Genomic DNA, 19,507 nt, shown 5'->3' on the forward strand with positions numbered 1-19,507 from the left:
AGCACCTCATAGAGTATTAAACGGTGCCTTGTTTTGTACAGGGAAGCTCTAATAAAAAAGCCATTAATCACATGGCCCGCAAAAGCTCGTAATCTACCCAGTGGTGTCAGATTTTACCGAGATTTATTTTAGTAATTTTTAGAACTGCAATAGAATTATTCAAATACAATTCCACAAACAATTTTGCAGATAGATTTATGGCCTATATATACTATTCTAAAACATATTATAATATATCAAGCAGAATCGAATGAGAATCTCCTTGCTGTCTTGTTCCCGGGCTTTAGCTGGATATTGAAACTATTTCACTCTAAAAATTTACATAGGGAATACGGAATTTCTTTTCAATTTACCCTGTTTAGGGTCAATTCAGTGGTCAAGCAATTCAGTCAATGACCTAGGATGATGAGTTGCCTGCAATTCAATGAAAATGAATGGGAAACTCAGACAAGGTTGCACGTATTAACACATTCCGTTAAAATTCACTCTATTTAGTATTCCGAATTTGTCGAAGCTGGAAGGGTTCCTCCGAGATATATTACAGAATTCGAAATTCTCGGTTGTGTCTAATGCACTCTGTTGTTAACGTTTAAGGAAATAGAACACTTAAAGTTCGAATGGGAAGATAAATAAAACTGAGTTTTCCTGCATGGAAGACTCGTCGCGAACGAACTGTATAAAATTGTTTCTAGCAGTCTATGTCCTTCTTTATAAAATAAAACTTCTGTAATATAAAAATCCCTATTGAGGAAAATGATATGCAAATAACGTTATTATAAAGTCAGCAAACATGGCGTTTTGTAAGCCATAAAGTTAGCAGGAAAGATTGGTTTTAGGAGCCGCTTTTCCAGCAGAAGTTCAGTTAAATTAGTACTTCGCCAAGAAACGGATGATATACATGATATTGAATCAAGCGGATTCCCAATAAAAAGTCCTCCTAAAAATTCCAAATAAAAACAAATATATCGTTTTTGTTAAACTTGAGGTCGCACTACTGTAAAAAATTGATCATATTTTGAAAATTTTCAGTTTTAAAAATCCTTGAGCTTCCACAAAGTCACAAACTTGACCCAGTATCCACGGTTGGAAAGTTTTAGGTTGGGTGCGGTTCAGTAGAAAAATAAAAAATCCAATGTTTCGATTTTTACAAGTGCAAGATCCGCACGTAAGCGAAAAAGTCCCCTTTCTCAGAGATGAAGGGAGGTTCTCAAAGTGTCATTGAAAAATACATCTTCGCCGTGTTTCAAAGTTTCCTAAGGGTATACGTTTCAGGGGTGTAAATGGGGGTTAAAAATTTAGACGTAAAAATCCATGAAACTTGAAATGCATCTTCGTGTTTATCGATATCGCGAAGGAACCAAAAAAACGAGATTTCGTGGAGTTCTTAAGTTGAGTAAGTTAGTTTACTTTGAATTTTTCACTTTCGAGGTCGGTTTATGGTCGTTTTAGTACGTATCAACAAAAAGTTCTGGTTAGTTCAGGTTACTTCTGTAAACTTATCAGATAAAATTTGAAATTTTGCAGATTTTTTAATTCCATCTTGCAAAGTTGGATTTTGTCCTTAATTTGCGAATTCTCCACAAGAGCTAGATATTCCTGTTGAAACTCATACGATATATTCGTGCTTGGTTTCTACATAATAGATTTACATGTTTTTACTGAAAAATCGATTAAGGGTCGTAATTCTCGTCACGAGGAAAAACAAGATGCAAATAAGGTACTGTTAACGCCCCTTATATGAATGTACAAATAAAGCCCGAAAATGAAAAAATCCGCCCTAAGAATCCATGAGTCATATACGTGCCATTACTCACCTCTTAATCAACTGTTCAAATGTTCTTTGCACTAATTCAAGAGACCCAATAATTGTGTCTTGTAAAGCTAATAGTGGAAAAAATGAAAAAAGTTGCTAACAAACCACAATAGAAAATTTCCTTGCTGTGTCGAGATTATATTCAATATCAAATCTCTCGAGTAATGAAAAACTTTCTTCCTCGGCATATACTATTTGCATTGTAGGATGTTATTTCTGGATAGAATTTAAAATTGGTGTGATTCGGAATTTCTACATAAATATGTGCACTGAATTTCTTCCATTTCCGTTCGAGTGTATCACACCTTGCAACTCCTATGGGGATGTTTCCAAAATAAAACATCAAGTAACTTTATGACCCAATAATGGCAAACGCTTCAATGCTACGAACAACAAAGCTTGTTGCATTGAAACTTGTTTTCTAATGAACATCTCTTAATTAGAACATAACCGTGTTCAAATGGCACTTTCTCTGCGTTCAGCTGCCCTGGCACTTAGAAACTTTTCCTCGTGCAGACAGGTAGAGGTGTTAAATTCAAAACCATTTTAGTGTCACCCGCAATCTGCGAATGTAAAGTTTTCCTCAATACCTAGGCCATTAACAAATGGGAGCATTTGCATAGGAAATGAGGTTTTCGCAAACAATAGGCACCCACTCTGGAAAACTTTTGACTAATTGCTTTCAATAAGAGAAGTAAGAACTAGTGAATTCTTCAAAGTTCATCTTGGGGTAATGATATTGAATTACTTTACTTTCCATCCAAAGGAAATTCATTTAAATGAAATTCATAGTCCAACGGATTTTATTATACTTCAATTGACTTTTTTCTATTCTTCTCAGCTTTAACTGTCCGCAGAACTTTAAATTGGTTTTGAAACTTACCGCATCACTCTGTTCGTTTGAGGAAGCGTCCAATAACAGGCTCTTGCATACTGCCCAAATGATGATGAAGAATAAGGGCGTGCCTGGAATGATAATATATGGTTATTATCTAAATTATCTAGTGGAAAATAAGCTGCAGTGCGTGTCAACTCTAAGCCAGGTTTTTAAATTTTCTAGCTGATCAACTTCCTGGAAATCTTGAAACTTATTTCCAGATTTCTGCCTTGCTCGGTTTCCTTCCTGAGGCATCCGACTAATTGCAGCTTGGTAAAATTAACTTGAAAACTAGACTGCCATGATCATATTCTCCGTGGTGATTTTTCCAGCTGTTTTAATTGAAACCGCAGCAATGACTTTCTGAATATACCACCCCTATAAAGGAAGTTTTTAATTTGTTTGCATGCTAATTAGGTTTTCTTGCAGTTTCACGTCATAAAAAAACTAACACAAAGGGCTATTATTTTTATAAGCTGAGGGCTGAAAACTATAGTACTTTGACATTCAACAGGTAACTGGAGCTGAAAAGTTCTTGTTGAGTTTATTCCCACTGCAAATATCCAGTAAATGGAGAGATTTACCAGGAAAGTTGACGCTCTAAATTGAACGAAATTTAAAGTTTGTTTTAATCAGCTTACCCCATCCAATAAGGACGTAGACCCTCAACTTAAAGCTCTCTCGAGTGAGGGTGCGAACTACCAGGATGTACAGATATAGACCTACAACGTAAAAGGATATTAGCACACAAATGAACCGAGTCTAGTTGGTTTTATTGCAAAGAACTCGCTTTTACAAAACATGTTTTGCAGACTCCACTGATTTATCCTATTTCCATCTGTCGTTAAGGATTTAGCTGCTATTGTCGTTCCTGTTGAGTCGCATAATTAGAAGGTTAAAGTCTTATTGCTTAAGGAACAGTCACTAACTGCAGTTTTTCAATGTATTTTTGTATGGAAATAGTCGAGATGAAATAATGTAATACTATTAAGTAGATAAAAGAGTTTCTCTCATGTGACAAGCCTGCATGGATATAAACTGGCGTTCATGTTTACCCACTTATCAAGTGGGAAACACTCCATGTGTTTGGGGATGAAGGATCTGTTGTCAGGTTTATTGTTTTTACACCCTTCCTACAATGTTTTGGATAAAATTGCAGCTGCATTCCAGGTGAAAATTTACTAAATTAGGGATGACTTATCATGTAATGATAAGTAATTTGTCAATACTTGTAAGGCCGCAAATGTGTGTAGATTTGCTGACGTATTGGTACAAAAACAGTGATAGCCGCACTAATAAAAGTTATACTTATATGTATTCTATGTAGTCCGCAAGAGTATATGTCAGTCATGCGGAGCCTTCACCATACAATACAGGATGATTTTTTAAACACTTCAAAATGACTCCTTTCTTCTCATGTATTCGAGAGCCTAGTTTGACCACATACAAACTTCACAGCACGCTCCATCTCTTGTGAATATTTTAGCACGAATTGACAACTTTTTTGAATTTTCATTACCAATTCCTCTCTAAAGTTGGGAATAGAGTTTAGTTTTTAAGTAGTCTCAAACTTAAAAATCCGGGGGTTTGAAATCTGAGCTGCGCGGAGGTCGCCTTGTGGGACCATCGAACCAATCCACTTTTCCGGATAATTTTTATTCATTTATGAGGCTAAAGAAGGCTGAGGTATAGTGGATTTGGATGTCTCTCCTATATATTGGGACAAATAGAGGAATCTGCTGTAGCTGAGCGTGTGCTCTCAGACGATCAATCATTTTCGACAAAGTGGACAGCTGTCAACAAAACCCGAACTAACCGTTCAAAGCCAGCGAGAGGGGATATTGGGACAACAATCAAGCCCGGCCATAACTTTACCAAGAGGGAAAAATAGCTGTTTTAATTCGGACTGGAAACGTGTGTCACGTTACGCTCCGTGTACGTCGATGTTCCACTACCCACCACTAGCGGAAAAACGAGTAAATATGTGGGAGCATTTAAATGTATGGAACATTCCAATTACTGGTTTTTGTTTCAGGCTTCGGGTAAAATGAGAGACAGAAGACCACTTTGACCGGTACTCCATTGTCGCAGGTAGTATCGAAGTTGTCTTAGAAACATCAGGAAATAATTCTGTTGGACCACGTGCAGTTGCTTGGCCAATATTTTGAATTGAATAAATTGAAATCTTGGATCTGAAGGGTAAAAGACTTCTAGAGAATGGTGTCAAGCTGAAAGGTTTTTGGTAACATTGTAAAATTAGTCAAAGATCTACAGTGCTTCCAAGATAATAATTTTCATCATGGGGGTCTTGTACACAGTAAGAGACGCGTGCTTGGTTAAATTGGAGAACGATATCTCCATGCTAGATATACTAATTTGCACAATGCATTTCTATTTTGTGAGCATAAGCCAAGTTTAATTTCTATGGACCAATATCCATTTTATCCCGAAATAGTTGTGACCTACACTGGCTTAGAGCAATCCAATGAGACGATGACAAGTCCCAAGGCACTCTCCAGCATCAACTACAAGAGAGACAGGCAAATCGATCGTGGCACAATATCAAATAATCACTTGATATTCCGCTACGTACTCGAAACACATATGGCCCAACCAGCCATTAGAGCAATACCAGGAATCGTTAAAGTTTCCCTCTAAACTGCTGCCAGAAACTTTTTTTTAACTTGTTTTTTTTTTGCGTTACCGTACATACATACATATACATTCACTGCCATGGCTTGAAACTGCAGTGTTTCAAAAAGATTTACGATGCGATTTTAGTACATCTGGAATTAGAATTGTTGGTTTCAATGCTCGATTCTAATTAAGGAACAAAGCAAAGCTGTAAGTTTCAGAACAAAGTTAGACTCATTTACGAATTTCTGTCTTAATTCAGATTTTAGTTTCCTGGTTATTACCACGGAAACAACATCATACAATATTCAAAATTTCCCTGTTGTTGACTTCGACGCTATATTGTGTTGCATGCAAATGCATGATTTGAAACTGTTTAAAATGGATGCCACTTCATTTTACTATGAAATTAATCTTGGAGTATAATTATGCCATGAACGTTTACTTACAGTGTTGTGTTAATTCGGTCAGTACGTTTATGAGGCGTCAAATTGTTCTGACTGTTGCAGGAGAAACTGCGCCGAACATAAACTGTAAACACCCGAACCTTCATTTAAAGGCCATATCACGTTTCGGATCACTGATTTAATTTAAAATTCCCAGACCTAATGCAGTTGTAAGCCCGGAGACATCGTAGCTTCTCATTATTTATTAAAAGTTTGGATGCACGCATCGTCGTTATTTCATGCTTTGAGGCTGTTTTGAGAGAACAAAATCAAGCATTCGGCTGTTAGCTCATGCTTCAAAATACTTCAACTCTCTTATTGCTTGTTGTTTAACCTTTGCCCTATAAATTATACTAATTTACGGTGGTAAACACAAAACAGCCAACGCAAATTTCAAATTGATGTACTCACCTTCAACGAACATCCAGAAGAAGGTGGTGATGTTGAAGTAATGCAGGAGGGTCACAACGAAAACGCACGTCACCGCCATGTGTTCCCGGAAATTTAGCTGGAAATAAAAGCGTGACTTATTACACTTGAACGTAAATAAAAGAATATATTTTGCTTGAAAAGCAGAGCGTTTGAATAATATTTTGAGAAGAGATAAGGGTTATTAGAGCCTAAAAGCTTCTAGAATTGGTTCTGCGTTGCGGAGTTTATCGCAAATTTTATGCAGCATCTTTTCAATTAAAACTTTGCCGATTACTGAGAAACCGTGACTAAATTAAACTCCTCGTCGGTATTTACCTGTATAATTCGCAAAAAGCCGAAATATATTATTTAGAACTCCGTCCCTTCATTGGTGTAATTGTTCTGTTTAAAAGCTTGGTATTTCACGTCGATAACGTTGAGACTCATCTCAAGTAAAACGATTATTCTTGGAAGGGTGTTTTAACTTTGGTAATGCGTTTTAATTGAAATTATTCCATCGTCGTTTTTATCTTCTGCAAATTTTCATAAAATGGAGATTGGCAGGCTTCTTATTAAAGCGACGAGATTTCTAAAATCCTCGGCTACCGAAATACAGAGTGTTTCAGATTCAAACTTTATTTCACAGCACCTCTCAGTTTTTCAGGTTTCGAGCTGAAATTTGGTGCATGAACTATTTTTTGGAATTTACGTGATTATGATTCACAACTTGCTGTAAAAACTTACAGGGTGGTACTTTTTTGAAGGTTAAGCTCCACGACGAACTTTTTGCTGCATTGAAAGTTTCCTTTTCAAACTTTCAAATTCGTGTTTAATTTATAAAATGTTTTCAATCGCTAGTTATCGATATGTCGGAAAAAATCCTACTGCTAGAGAAGATCCTATTTTGACAATAAATAATAAATTCCTAATCATGTAGATCCTAACTAGTAGTGTTCGTACCAAATTTGAATTCGATATCTCAAAAATCGATGAAACGGGAAAATATAATTTTAATAAAATGTTAAACTATAGCATGCTGTGTTTCAGTGACGAGGGCGTTACGGAATACAATTTATATTAGATTTATCATGAGTCAGTGCCTGTCTAGTATGCTTCATATCTATTACAGTTCCCTTAGCAGACTCAACTTCCTAGGAATGTCATTTATCTGTGGGAAGCCCGATGGACGGATTGGTTTATAGTGCAAATCCGCCCATCAAATACTTAATAGTTTTTAGTTGAGGTTTAGCAGGTCTTTTATCCTACTCTCAAACTGTCATTAAGGTCTTTGAGTGGACCAGACCTGGACAGTTAACGTGCGGTTTGTTGATAATCGCCACTATCGAAATTATCTCTCTCCAATTTATTATCTTGTTTTATCCCTAATTCCGTGGTGATCCATGGCGTTGTAGTCCAATATGTCCAATAGACTAAAACCTTTTTAATGTAAAAATGGCCGATTCACTGAAGTTTGATTTTCAGCACGAAAATTCAGGTCTTTCAAAAGTAGAATCAATATTTTTAAGTCATCTCAGAAAACACTTACCTCAATAAGAACTACAATCCACATACAATAGGTAAGCAGATACGACCACAGCAAGTTCATATGGATTTTGTTGCGCAAGCATCTCAGTTCCCTGAAAATGATATATAAAGTGAACTAAAATTCTAAGATTTCAACTATTGCATATAAAGGGTCTAAGCCGGGCAATGTGAGTATTATTTAGGGTACTACGTAAGTTCTTTGGTTGAGCCAAAATACAGATTTTAATGTTTAGAATGTAATGAACAGCAGCCTGATAGCTAAATTCCTCAGCTGTCCTTAACCAAAAATAACCTTTAAATTTATGTTACAGGTAAACAAAAACAACGAGTGCAAAAGCATAATGTACCTATTATACTCAAATAAAACTCAACAAGTTTCCACATTAAAATGGAAATAGTTGGGACAATTGTACAGGAAAAAGCGTTTTAACGCCATTGTAAAGCCCAATATTAGCACATTCAACAATGAACACAAATGCCTAGTCATATGTGTATATGTATGTAGAAGGTAATTGTTTAAAATTTACCATCAGATTACCAAATTCATTTACATTTAGATAGCGTGAAATTGTCGATTCTTCCTAAATGCAGATTGATTCCAGAAATAAGCAGAAAAGTTATTTTGACCGTACTCACGGTCTAAAATACACTTGTTTTCATATTTATCTAGTATTTTCCCGACTAATAATTTATGGTCTCCATGATAACAGCCGACTGGGCGCCGGCAAGCTTTCGCTATTTGTGGTCACAATATCGGGATCTACTTGGAATAAATGGAAAAACTGCGCCGGTTTTAATTTTGTCCCAGTTTTCCAAGGAATGCGAGAGGTTGATGGAATTTCTCTCAGAGTAATTGTTTCAGGTGGGACAGATATGAATGTAATAAAACAATTACACAAGTATTCGTATATACCATTTACTTTTTTGCAAAGTCGTAGCCCGTGGAATTTCATTAACGTCCCTTTTGCGTCTCCCAAAAAACATCAGTTGTTAGCGCGAAGTGATAAGAATTTTTTTCTATATCTGAAGAGTTTTAAGACTTGAAAAAAGTTTGAATTATTGTTAAAGTTGAAATGGCAACTCAAGGCCCTAATAAAACTTTGAAACAGTAAAAGCAGAAAAATGATATTCGCCGATAGACAGGAAGCAATATCAAGGCAGTTCATCAGAAAACATATAGTCAATTTTCCTTTTTTTTTTAGGGAAATCAGGATATCCCAGTTGCTGCATATCATCAACATAATCGTTTGAAGTCAGTTGAGGAAGGCAATAAACATCATTGAGAATTTAGAAGTTCAGAAATTTTATGCACCCTCCTCCCAGTCTGTTCACCCAAGAACAGCAGTCCCTGGTATTTAACAGCAGTAACTATTTAAATTACGCCTCTCTAGAAGTAAGAATCTCTGTAATTATCGACATCCTTGGAATCGCAACAAAATTCTAAGCATAGTTTGCCTGTATCTATCACTAATAAGATTTATTTTGAACTGAAAGTGATATCAAAAAAACCTTTCTGCAAATGATTTCAGGATAAAAACGAGACATTTTTGTTGACTGTCGAAAGATACTTAGCACCCATCAATCATATCTTAGTAGTTAATACAGGAAATTCTGATTTCTTTCATACTTACTTGAAATAGGTGAATATAAAAATAGCGATCGCTAAAGTAACTGAACTAATTATGTATCCTATTAGGTAGATGTTGGTCAGTGTCTCGAAAGTAGATGGGAATGGGTAGATTTCCTTGCAGTCATCATAAACTGATTTCGACCAGGTACCATTCAGCGAGCAATTCCTCGTGGCGTTTTCTGAAAGAAAACACATTAATGTACCCCCGAACAAAAATGCAATTTGCCTTTGAAGCACTTTAGCACTCCAAAACATAATTATCCTCGTATGTCTTTTATCTATAGGAGCTTATCCAGGATTACGAGAGCCTTTGAAAGATTCCGGATTTCGTACTATTGACTTTAATCGAAATTCCCATTACCCGTTGATTACTGGTGAGACTGGCGCTTCGTGAGTGCCAAATTTTTGAGTTTTTAATACGGAAAAAAAAATGCAATATCTCACAGGATATTTCCCGCTTGGTTCGTGTATTCACCTGTTGTATGTTCATATTTCCATCTGCTATACGCAACTTGTGGGGAAAATATGTACTGAATAAAAGATGCGATGAATAAGATGGCAAAAGGACTTTCTACCTCCAGGAATGATGATGTATGTATTTAAATTTACCTGAAACGGCACTTATTGTCAAATTTCAATAATGGATGGCATAATCTCAAAACTGAAATTCAACTTCCAACATAGTAAAGTTATTAAAAAGTTCTGTCGTATATTTTTGTGAATAATACGACATGAAAAATTGCTGCTGCAATAAAGGTAATCTCCGCTTTAGGCATTGCGTTGCTTATTTTTTAAAATTTAATCCTCCAGTCAATACTGACCTCACGAGGAGGCAAAGTTGGACAACGGCCCAGGGAAACACACCAGAACGGGCGGCGGACTTTCCTGGTCTGCGGTTTTTCTTGGTGGTCAAGGGGGCGGTCATTAAAAATTTCCCCCGGAGTGCTAAACTTGTTAAGGTCGGTCTGCCTCCAATTGACTGGTTGGTATCAAAGAACTCTGTTTTTTCCCTCATTGCGACATGTTTTTTTTTATTATTACCATGCAGGAGACAAAATTATCTTCTTATTAAAGAGAGAATCGTTTTCGGTCTGCATGACCAGATAAAAGCATAAAACTCCCATGCATCCAGATTCCAGATATAGATATCTAATAGCGAAATGGGGAAATAGGCGATTCCATTTCGTGAAATGACAGCGGATTATCGGTTTTATGTCCCTGCGCATTTTCTACATTGTTGGGTCAAAACGGGGGCAAAATAAATACCGATGTCTTCCGTAAATAGATATGAAACCTTTGGGAACATATGATGGAATCTTACCTAACGCTTTCTGCGTTAGGTCAGTTATTTTCGATTAAACTTTGATAGGTGGGAAAAACCAACCATCTTCCCGAAGCAACATATGATCTTGCACGAGATAAAATTGGACAGTTAAGGAGAGGACGGAACGAATGGGTTTTAAATATTTTTCAATTACCGGTACAGCATAAAATTAAATCCTGATATCATGTATTTTGACATAGAACGTAATATACATCGATCCCTTCAGCCCCTACAGGACAATGCGATTGTATTGGTAATGTGTGTGCGGACATGTTGCTATATTTTAATTGCTATGTTGTAATATGATTCATTTATAATGTGAAACGTATGTGAAGCTAAAGCGCTTTTTTATCGGAATGTTTTACCTGTAGCGCCATGATTGAATTATACTACGCAGAAGACATAAATTGGCATAGTTGAGTGTTGGATCTGTGGAATATTTGCTATTATTAGGAAGAACTGACTTCTTCCCTTAATGAATTTTACAGTTTCATTGAGGGATAGAAAAGGGGAAAAAAGAACGGAAAAAATTTACTTTTTAGACAATGTAATTCATTTGGGTAACTGCAAGAAAATCCAATTTGGCTCCGCTTTCAAAGCTTCTGTTGCTATAGTGAATTTAGTGTCCCTGTTTAATTAATCCTGTTTACAAATATTGTTCTCGAGTTAAAATAAATAGGATTTTTATTAATTAATATCACATATCATTTTAAAATGACAAAAAATATGCGTTAATCTGATCCTGACACTATTTTGAATTAAGTACCGGATTAATACTTTTTTCACCACAGGACAAACTATGGACAATCAAGACCATTTCGCCCTTCTCAGGTTTCTCCCAGCATTTTCCAGTTAATTTAGCAATTAAAGTCATGCTTTTTTTAAATTTTATATCCCCTTTACCTTTTCCCCCTGACAGATCGTCCATTTACACTATACGGTCAAGTCGTTCCCATATTTGTATAGTATTTATTAATACAGGGGGGTTTCAGAACTATGGGATCAAACTTTTATGGATTGTTCAGTGTAGTAATAGAAGACATCTGAATATAAGAACTCTTGTCCTCAAATGTCTCTCTAAGGCGCTACGACCTTATGATGCTTTAAGATTATTTATTGTATTTATTATACAATTTATTGGTACAGAATAACACTACAGTAATTGTTCAAAATTTTGTCCTTGAGTTTCGTCAGTTTGAACAACATTGGATAGGCAGAAGTGGTCCAGTTCCATGGTCTCTTAGGTCTCCCAACCTAACACTTTTAGATTTCTTTCTGTGGAGACATGTAAAGTCTCTGGTTTATGGCCAATGGAAACAGCAAGACATGATTGCACGAATCATTGCGGCATTTGAATTCGTACAAAACGATTATCAAATTTTTAGCCAAGTTCCCAAAATCATGTACGCGGTTTGAACAGGTGCAATGAAGTTCAAAAACGATATTTTGAACAATTATTGTAGTATTATTTTACATGAACAAATTATAATAAAGCGTACTACAACTCGATAAAACATATTTTTGCACATAACTGTCTTAAAGCATTATAAGGCGTAGCGCCTTAAAGAGACATTAGCGGACACAGGTTCTTATACTCAAGTGTCTTCTATTGTTACACTGAACAATTTCTAGAAGTTTTATTCCATAATTCTGAAACATCATGTGTATCGAAACGAATTATTATTCCGTGTAACACACGAATAAAGAACATAAGGAAATAATTTGTTTGCGATCCTGAAGCGGGCAAACAGAGGGTCAGCTTTAATTAATCCAGGAACGGGTCACTCACACCTGAGGCACGTGAAGTACATGAAAATGAAAATTTAATCAAATCAGGATCGTATCTTTATTACCAGAAATCAATACCCAGATTTTTTACTTACGATAAAGGGGATGTAAGGGGATTCATTTTTGAGAAAAACAGCCATAAATTTCGTAAAAAATGCACTGCAAACTCGATTAAATAGTACGTAAATAATGAAAAAACTAGTTTGTTGATAGGAAATTGGTTTGTTTTCGATTTTGTGTCCACAAACAATCTTTTTGACTATTTGTGAGCACAAAATCGAAAATAAATCAATTTCGTATCAACAAACTAGTTTTTTCATTGTTGACGCATTGTTTAACCGAGTTTGTATTGCATTTTTTACGAAATTTTTAACTGTTTTTCTCAAAAACTAATCAATAGATTTTGAATTGCATTACACCAATGAATGCAATTTTAAAAGACCTTTAACTTGAGGCATCTCACGACCCCTCGTGCTATTTAAGATTTTTGAGAGGTTTGCTGCTACGCGCATAACGGTGAAGTTTGGAGGGTTGAATTTTACATAAAAATTTGTCCCTCTCAAAAACTATTGACATATTTTGAGAATTTTCCGAGAAGTCCTTATTTTTCAAGATGAAGGGGGGGGGGGAGGTCAAGTTTTCGTTAGATCACTCTGCATATATCTCAATTCCGTGCCTTTGGGACATAGGGCTACCTCACTTCCACTTGTCAAAAATAATGGGAAAAAGGGGCCTTCAAATTTAGTTCCCAGTTTTCACAGCTTAATACCGAACTTGGCCATTTTGTTTGTCAAACATGGAAAAAAAGTATTCAAAATTTCCAAGTAAATTATCGAATACGCATTTCGTTGCTTTGTATGAATAATTTTATCATTAGACAAATAACAAATAGGTGTGCAGAAGCTACTCCAGCCTATTCACCTAGACACGCAAACTGAGGCATCGCATGTCTATACCGAAACGTGAGCTCATTTAATTGCGTGCTTAGAGATACAGGGGTTAACTCTGTCTTCATCATTTATTATAATAAATAACTGGTTTCTTCTTCAGAGGTACGTAATGCAGGAAGATTAATTAAAATAATTAATAAAAATAAAGGGATAAATACATTTTAACACATTCGCAATCTCACGTCATATACATACATTTGCACGTCCGTTTTCCTCGGAAAGTAGTTTTTATTTAAAAATGTTCACATTTTAATTACAATGAATATAAAAGAAGTAACAACTGGAAGCTGAAAATTTATAAGTAAATGTACTACGGTTATTCTATTGATTGTATCAACTCAGTTATTGCGTTACTATATTGATGTTGATCCACCCTAAAATGAAAGCTAAATAAATATTTCAGCAAAAATTTAATTAAATGGGATTCACCACTGCAAGGCATATCCAGATACCCCCGTTTGTTCCTTCTACTGTGATTGTGTGGTGGATAAATAGGGAGCGAAGCACATACATATTTCAAACTTATAAATGCTCCATGATCGAACTGATGAATGTATTATAATATACATATAGGGAGACCGGTCTAAATAGGTTTGGTCTAATTAGAAGAATTTCACATTGTTTTCATAATTCCTGAAAACTCTTCGATATTTAGTATATTTTTATTTCGGACACGCTGTACATTATTTTGTTTCGAATGTTGTTTTTGTTATCAGCCCGGTGAGCTCTACGCTCACAAAAAAAAGGCTGTAAAGTTTTTTTGAAGGTTTGGATGCAATCGCGTTGCCATTATCGTTCGGGCCTATGACTCGTATCTTTGCAAACGGCAGATTGTATAGTTTTTTGTACGTTTTCGTACCGATATCGTTTCTTAAGTGAGTCAGTCGTGTGTCGACGAGGCGGCAAACGAGACATTCGTAATACAGAATAAACTAATAATATAATCGGGGGTGGTTCTGTTCGAAAAACTCGTGAGACACGTCGGGAGTGTAGTTAACATTACGTGATTGAAAATAGTGTTGAGAATTTCCCGACATAAAGACAAGCCGAGTGAACTGTTGGACACTAGCAACCGAGCAATAAACAAAAAAATACACTAGGCCGTTCCAATCTCCCCCTTCCCCTCGCTCCGCAAACAGGAGTCAGGAAACCGAAGCTGACAGCGGGTTCGGTTGGAAAAGAGCATTGAAGGTTCTAAGTCTCCCACCAAGAAAAAGAGGGAGTGTCCTTTGAGGGTTCGGAGGTCTGCGACCGGAGAGGCATTGGAAAAACAATGCTCTCGAAGAGTGGTCAAAAGAAATTATCTAGCGATATTTACCACTATACTAGATCACGTGCAACCCGTGCTTAGTTCTGTAACTGCGACTCTTGTTTTCTTCTTTGTCATACATCTGTACAAGAGCTATCGTTGAGTTAAAGTAGTTGGTGCGACGATGTTTCTTTTACTCTTCAAACCTCATCACTTCATGACGGTAAACCGTCTGGTCATTCGGTAAAACAAGAAATCACTCCGGTGTAAGTGGATTACTTCGTGGGTGACTAGTAAGGTAGTCACTATTGTTAGGCAGGGTCTCAGGAAGTCCCTGACCTAAACAAATAGATTTTTTCTTCTTTTGAGGCGCGGTCTTCCCATAAGACAATATGCACAATTTGACTCCAAATTATAAAACAAACACTTGATTTTGGACAATTGCTGTCTGAATTGAGAACCTTAAATTTCTAAAGCTCGGCCAGTTACCCGATCCCGAACTTATGGCATTAAAGTTAAAGCCAGTGCCTGTGTAAGAGGAGGGGGCGGGGTAGGTTAGGCAACGACCTAGGGCGGCGGACTTTTCTTGGGGGAGGGAAGCGGTGGTTAAAAATTTCTCCCAGAACGTTACACTTGCAAAGACCGGCCCTGTCTCTAATTCACTGGTAAGAACATTATTTTTCTTTCACTGTTGCATGTTTTTCTGTTATTATCATGCAGGAAATGAAATTATCTTCTTATTAAAGACGTATAATAAATACCGAACTTATCATTTAATCATAAAGTAGAGATATCAAAATTGTGTATGAAACAATGTATCTGATAAATGTCCTTCTTGGCTTTGTTGGGACATTAAGGTAGTTTTGATAAAATGTTTAATTACTTTTTGGCGTAAATGTGGTTCAATTTTAATGATACAAAGAGAAAAATCCAAAAGCGTTAAATCGTTAAAAATTACTGTTCGCTGTTGGTTGTTCCATGATCCAATTAACGAATTTCCTTCTTCGTGTATGATAGGTAGGCTTGAGTTTTGTTAAGTGAGTTAGATTTTCTAGACACGAAGATGCAAATCTTTAGCGAGAATACGCTGCATAGTACTTCTTGCAAGATTCAATTCTTGATCGCAATGTCGAATGGATGTTCTTGGACTCTTGGCCACATTCTGGCACACGGCCGTGATATCTTCTGCTTAACGACATGGACGAACACATACCGATGGTTTCACATCAGTCAGTCGATCCAATCGTCTGAAATGTTCTTACTAGTCTTATTACAATTGAGGCATTTGGAATATTTTCTCGACCAAAAATTAAACGCAATTTGTTGTGTATCGCGGCAGCCAGAGTCTCACCATTTTTGAAATAATATTTATTAATTAAAATTCATTGTTGCATCGAATATTGGCCCATTTTTAGAAATTAGGACCGGAACAAATGTCGCCAAACTGAAATTTTGCGCTCTTGCCGGGATACCCATGAATTACTTTGTAGTTCCTAAATACGTCAATTAACCGTGACATTATGACATAGATGAAGATGAACTAAGATGTCGTGTGAAAACTATTATTCGGAACCCCAATAATAGATCATAAAAACACTTCCAATGTTAGAACGCAAAATTATGCCCTATATGAATATCTATAGGGGGAGCGTCCTACCCCTCCATTCATGTGACATTGTGCTAGGAATTTAGTCATTTATATCCACCCGATTTGTTAGAACAGCTAAACCTTTGACGACATAAAGTCAATAATATCCGACAGAAAACGGGATGATGAGCTATTTTTGCATTGCCGAACGAAGTTCAATGATACGTGATGCCTAAAAGGGTTTAACGAATAATTTAGTTTCGCTTGGAAATAGACAGTAACCTAATAGAGGGATGACAACCATGGCAATTTGTCCGAAATGCTCACGTAATTTGTCCACATGATGTGTTGAATAATATAATAAAGAAACAAGCTATTTGAACTCCGAATTCACACACATTCCAAAAACGCACAGCAAATTCGGTTATTTCCTCAACAAAGCCTTCATCAAATAATTGGTACTCAATGTGATTTTCACTTGCAATTCTCAAAAGTGCTGTATTTTGGAAGCTTGTGAAAACCAAGGAGATGCAATCAACAAGTCCCCCCTGACTACAGAAATCTAAATTATATTTACCTCATCCAAGTTTCACTAATTTCCCACGAAACCTATTCAAATTTGTTGGAGCTTTCACCTCAATCAAATCAAGAAGCGTGGTTAAATTGGCTGGGACTATAGTTCAGAACTTTAGCTGGAATAGTGGAAATGTAATTTTGTATGCTGCCCTTAAGCAAATTGTTTCGAGTTAGGTATCTCTTGTTTTTTGTAAGAGCCATAAATTATGTCGTTAAAATCTAAAGAAATGTTTTAGTAGCATATTTAGTTTTATAACTAACCCTCCATAAAAGAATATTCTCTTGTTGAATATCGGTTTCATTTTGCAAATATTACATATTACACCGTTCCTCCTTCTACTTTTTGTTCTTTGCAATTTTATGGGACAAAGGAAATGTTATTGAGTATGGTCTCTTCCATTCCATACTTCAAGAGTGCAATTTTCCGGTAATAGTACTGATATTCTGTTCTCGGACCGTCCAGTGCTATTTACTTTCATACACAGATTTTGCACCGTAACACCCTCTTTGGAGACCAAAAAGGAAATATAATAATTAAATTCGCCCTTTTGCACTTTGACCAAATATGACTTTCCTTCGGAAATTCTTGAGCTGGATCGTCATTATTTCTGGTATTTCCACACCGAAATTTTCCAACAGTAATAATATCCTGTCCGAACAGATACGTTATGTATAATATAAAAACCAGGGGAACGTGATTCCATTCATGAAATGTCCGGTGTTTTCTATATGGCTCTTTCCCAGTTTTTATTTGATTTATCCTTTTGTTAGATTGGGTCACGCGTCAGTTATATTACAAGTGATACACTCTATAATCACGCTTTTGTCTTTTAGTTTTCGAGCAATTTACTATTAACGGAAAATGCACATTGAATTTCTAAACAGGTTTTAAAGCTTTGCCAGGAAATATATGATAAGTTTGAAATAATACCAGAAACATACACACCATTAAAATGTTCGCTAAAATTTTTGTGTTAAATCATTCGAATTATTATGAGATGCATTTATATATGAGTGTATATTTACGTAACTGTAACTTGAATTGACTGGTCGCTCAAAAAAGGGTGGTTTAGGGGACTGTTTTGATTTGACCACCTCCTTTACCAGATTTAAACAAATGCGATTTTTTTCTGTGGAAGGATTTTAAAAGAATTTGTATATTTAACTGTAATGTGCCGGGTTGGAATAACTATACGCGAGTCAAAAATATAACACTTTATTAACTTCTCGATAATACAAGAGCGGAAGCGAGGCGTAAAGACCCTTTTATGTAAGTGTCTGTAAAGATGAGTCGTGAAGGTTTCTGCTGGACTTGAGCTTGACTGCTTGACTTTTTGTTGTGTAGACGTACCCTATTTATATACATGATATCTACATGGACTTTGCTAAAGTACATTAATAAGGGTAGTTTAAACCTTAAACAGTACTGAGACTTTGAGTCTCAGCTAATTACAATTTGATGGGTTAGTTATATCGGACAAGGGAATTGTTTTTCTACGTAAACATACATTCTAATTAGGTTCTAATATTGTCCTTAGGTTTCCATGAGAAAGTAATATAAGTAATAATGCAAGAGGTTAATACATATAATATAATAATACATATGCGTAACCTGGGGTGCTTTACATAACGCCCGTGGAAACTGAGTAAGATTTATGGAACCGCATAAATGACATACACCATTATATAAAATGACATTCAGTTTTGATTAAAGTAAATTTTAACTTTCGGCTAAAGGTGCATTAACATGTATTTTTCCTTACTTTTTTTCTTGGAAATATGGCAAAAGTAAAACATACATAAAATTGAATTTCCCATAAAACTGGAAGATCTCAATTGTGCATTAAATTAGGGTTAAAAAAACCATAGAAAGCTCTAAGACCTTCTTGAGCTGCCAGTCACCTTAAGTTTATATTAATTAAAGATGCCAATAAGAGCAATATACTTTTTAAATTTGGTGGGTATATTTTAAGGCATTGCTAAGATACAGAATATTTCGAATTTTTAAGTAATTTTCTAAGGCCAATATCTCAGTAACTGTAGGTATGACAAATATATTTCATGTGTAAAATCGATTTGTTCAGAAGTGTTCTACACGCACCTGTTCTATGTCTATTGCGTTGCTAAGCACCCTGTAGAGTCGACCTGCAGGGAAGACGAAGCCCTCAATCGTCCCGGCCATAAAGTTCAAGAGCAAACAATTATTGCTTCCCGAGGGACTGCGACTGGTTGATTCCACTGGAGTGGAAATTACAAATCTGAACGCGCTTCATCATGGGAATTTGATAAAACTTGGTGACAGTAACTAAAATCTGATTAAGTCCCAAAGGGGCTGCTGATTTCCATTTAATTGAATAGTGTGTTTCCGCAAGAACGCTGATACGTTTTTCTCTTTTTTTCATGGGAAAACGCAAAATCCCCGGATTTCCCGCTATTTCTACAAACACATTACTGTCCTGTAAAACTAATTAAAAAATATCAGCAATCTGCGGCAAATCGTAATTGCCAATGGTGGTATTAAAAACTCATGTTCAGTGTGCCCCTTTTAAATGGGCTCTGTTCATTGAATCACCGATGGAACGTCATTTTGTGGCCGGCAGGGGATGAAAGGATCTCGACTAAAATCTAGAATAATAATCGCATTAGAACTTCTTAATAAATTCCGACTCTGCTGTG

General features: G+C 36.0%; 1 protein-coding gene across 6 annotated transcripts in view; it reads right to left on the minus strand.

Moving 5' to 3' along the window:
- Nucleotides 1-19,507, minus strand: part of LOC136416265 (diuretic hormone receptor-like) — a 102,231-nt gene that overhangs the window by 18,654 nt on the left and 64,070 nt on the right. For all 6 annotated transcript variants that reach the window (XR_010752696.1, XR_010752695.1, XM_066401400.1 and 3 more), the window contains 5 exons: nt 9,358-9,535; nt 7,728-7,818; nt 6,182-6,278; nt 3,332-3,412; nt 2,697-2,779 (listed from right to left, as the gene is read on the minus strand). Coding sequence is in view for 4 of the 6 variants with exons in the window: in XM_066401400.1 (XP_066257497.1) it covers nt 2,697-2,779; nt 3,332-3,412; nt 6,182-6,278; nt 7,728-7,818; nt 9,358-9,535 (530 nt within the window). In the remaining 2 variants the exon portion in view is untranslated. The remainder of the gene's footprint in view (nt 1-2,696; nt 2,780-3,331; nt 3,413-6,181; nt 6,279-7,727; nt 7,819-9,357; nt 9,536-19,507) is intronic.

The sequence above is a fragment of the Euwallacea similis genome, chromosome 2, assembly GCF_039881205.1.
Source record: "Euwallacea similis isolate ESF13 chromosome 2, ESF131.1, whole genome shotgun sequence".
Classification (NCBI taxonomy): domain Eukaryota; kingdom Metazoa; phylum Arthropoda; class Insecta; order Coleoptera; family Curculionidae; genus Euwallacea; species Euwallacea similis.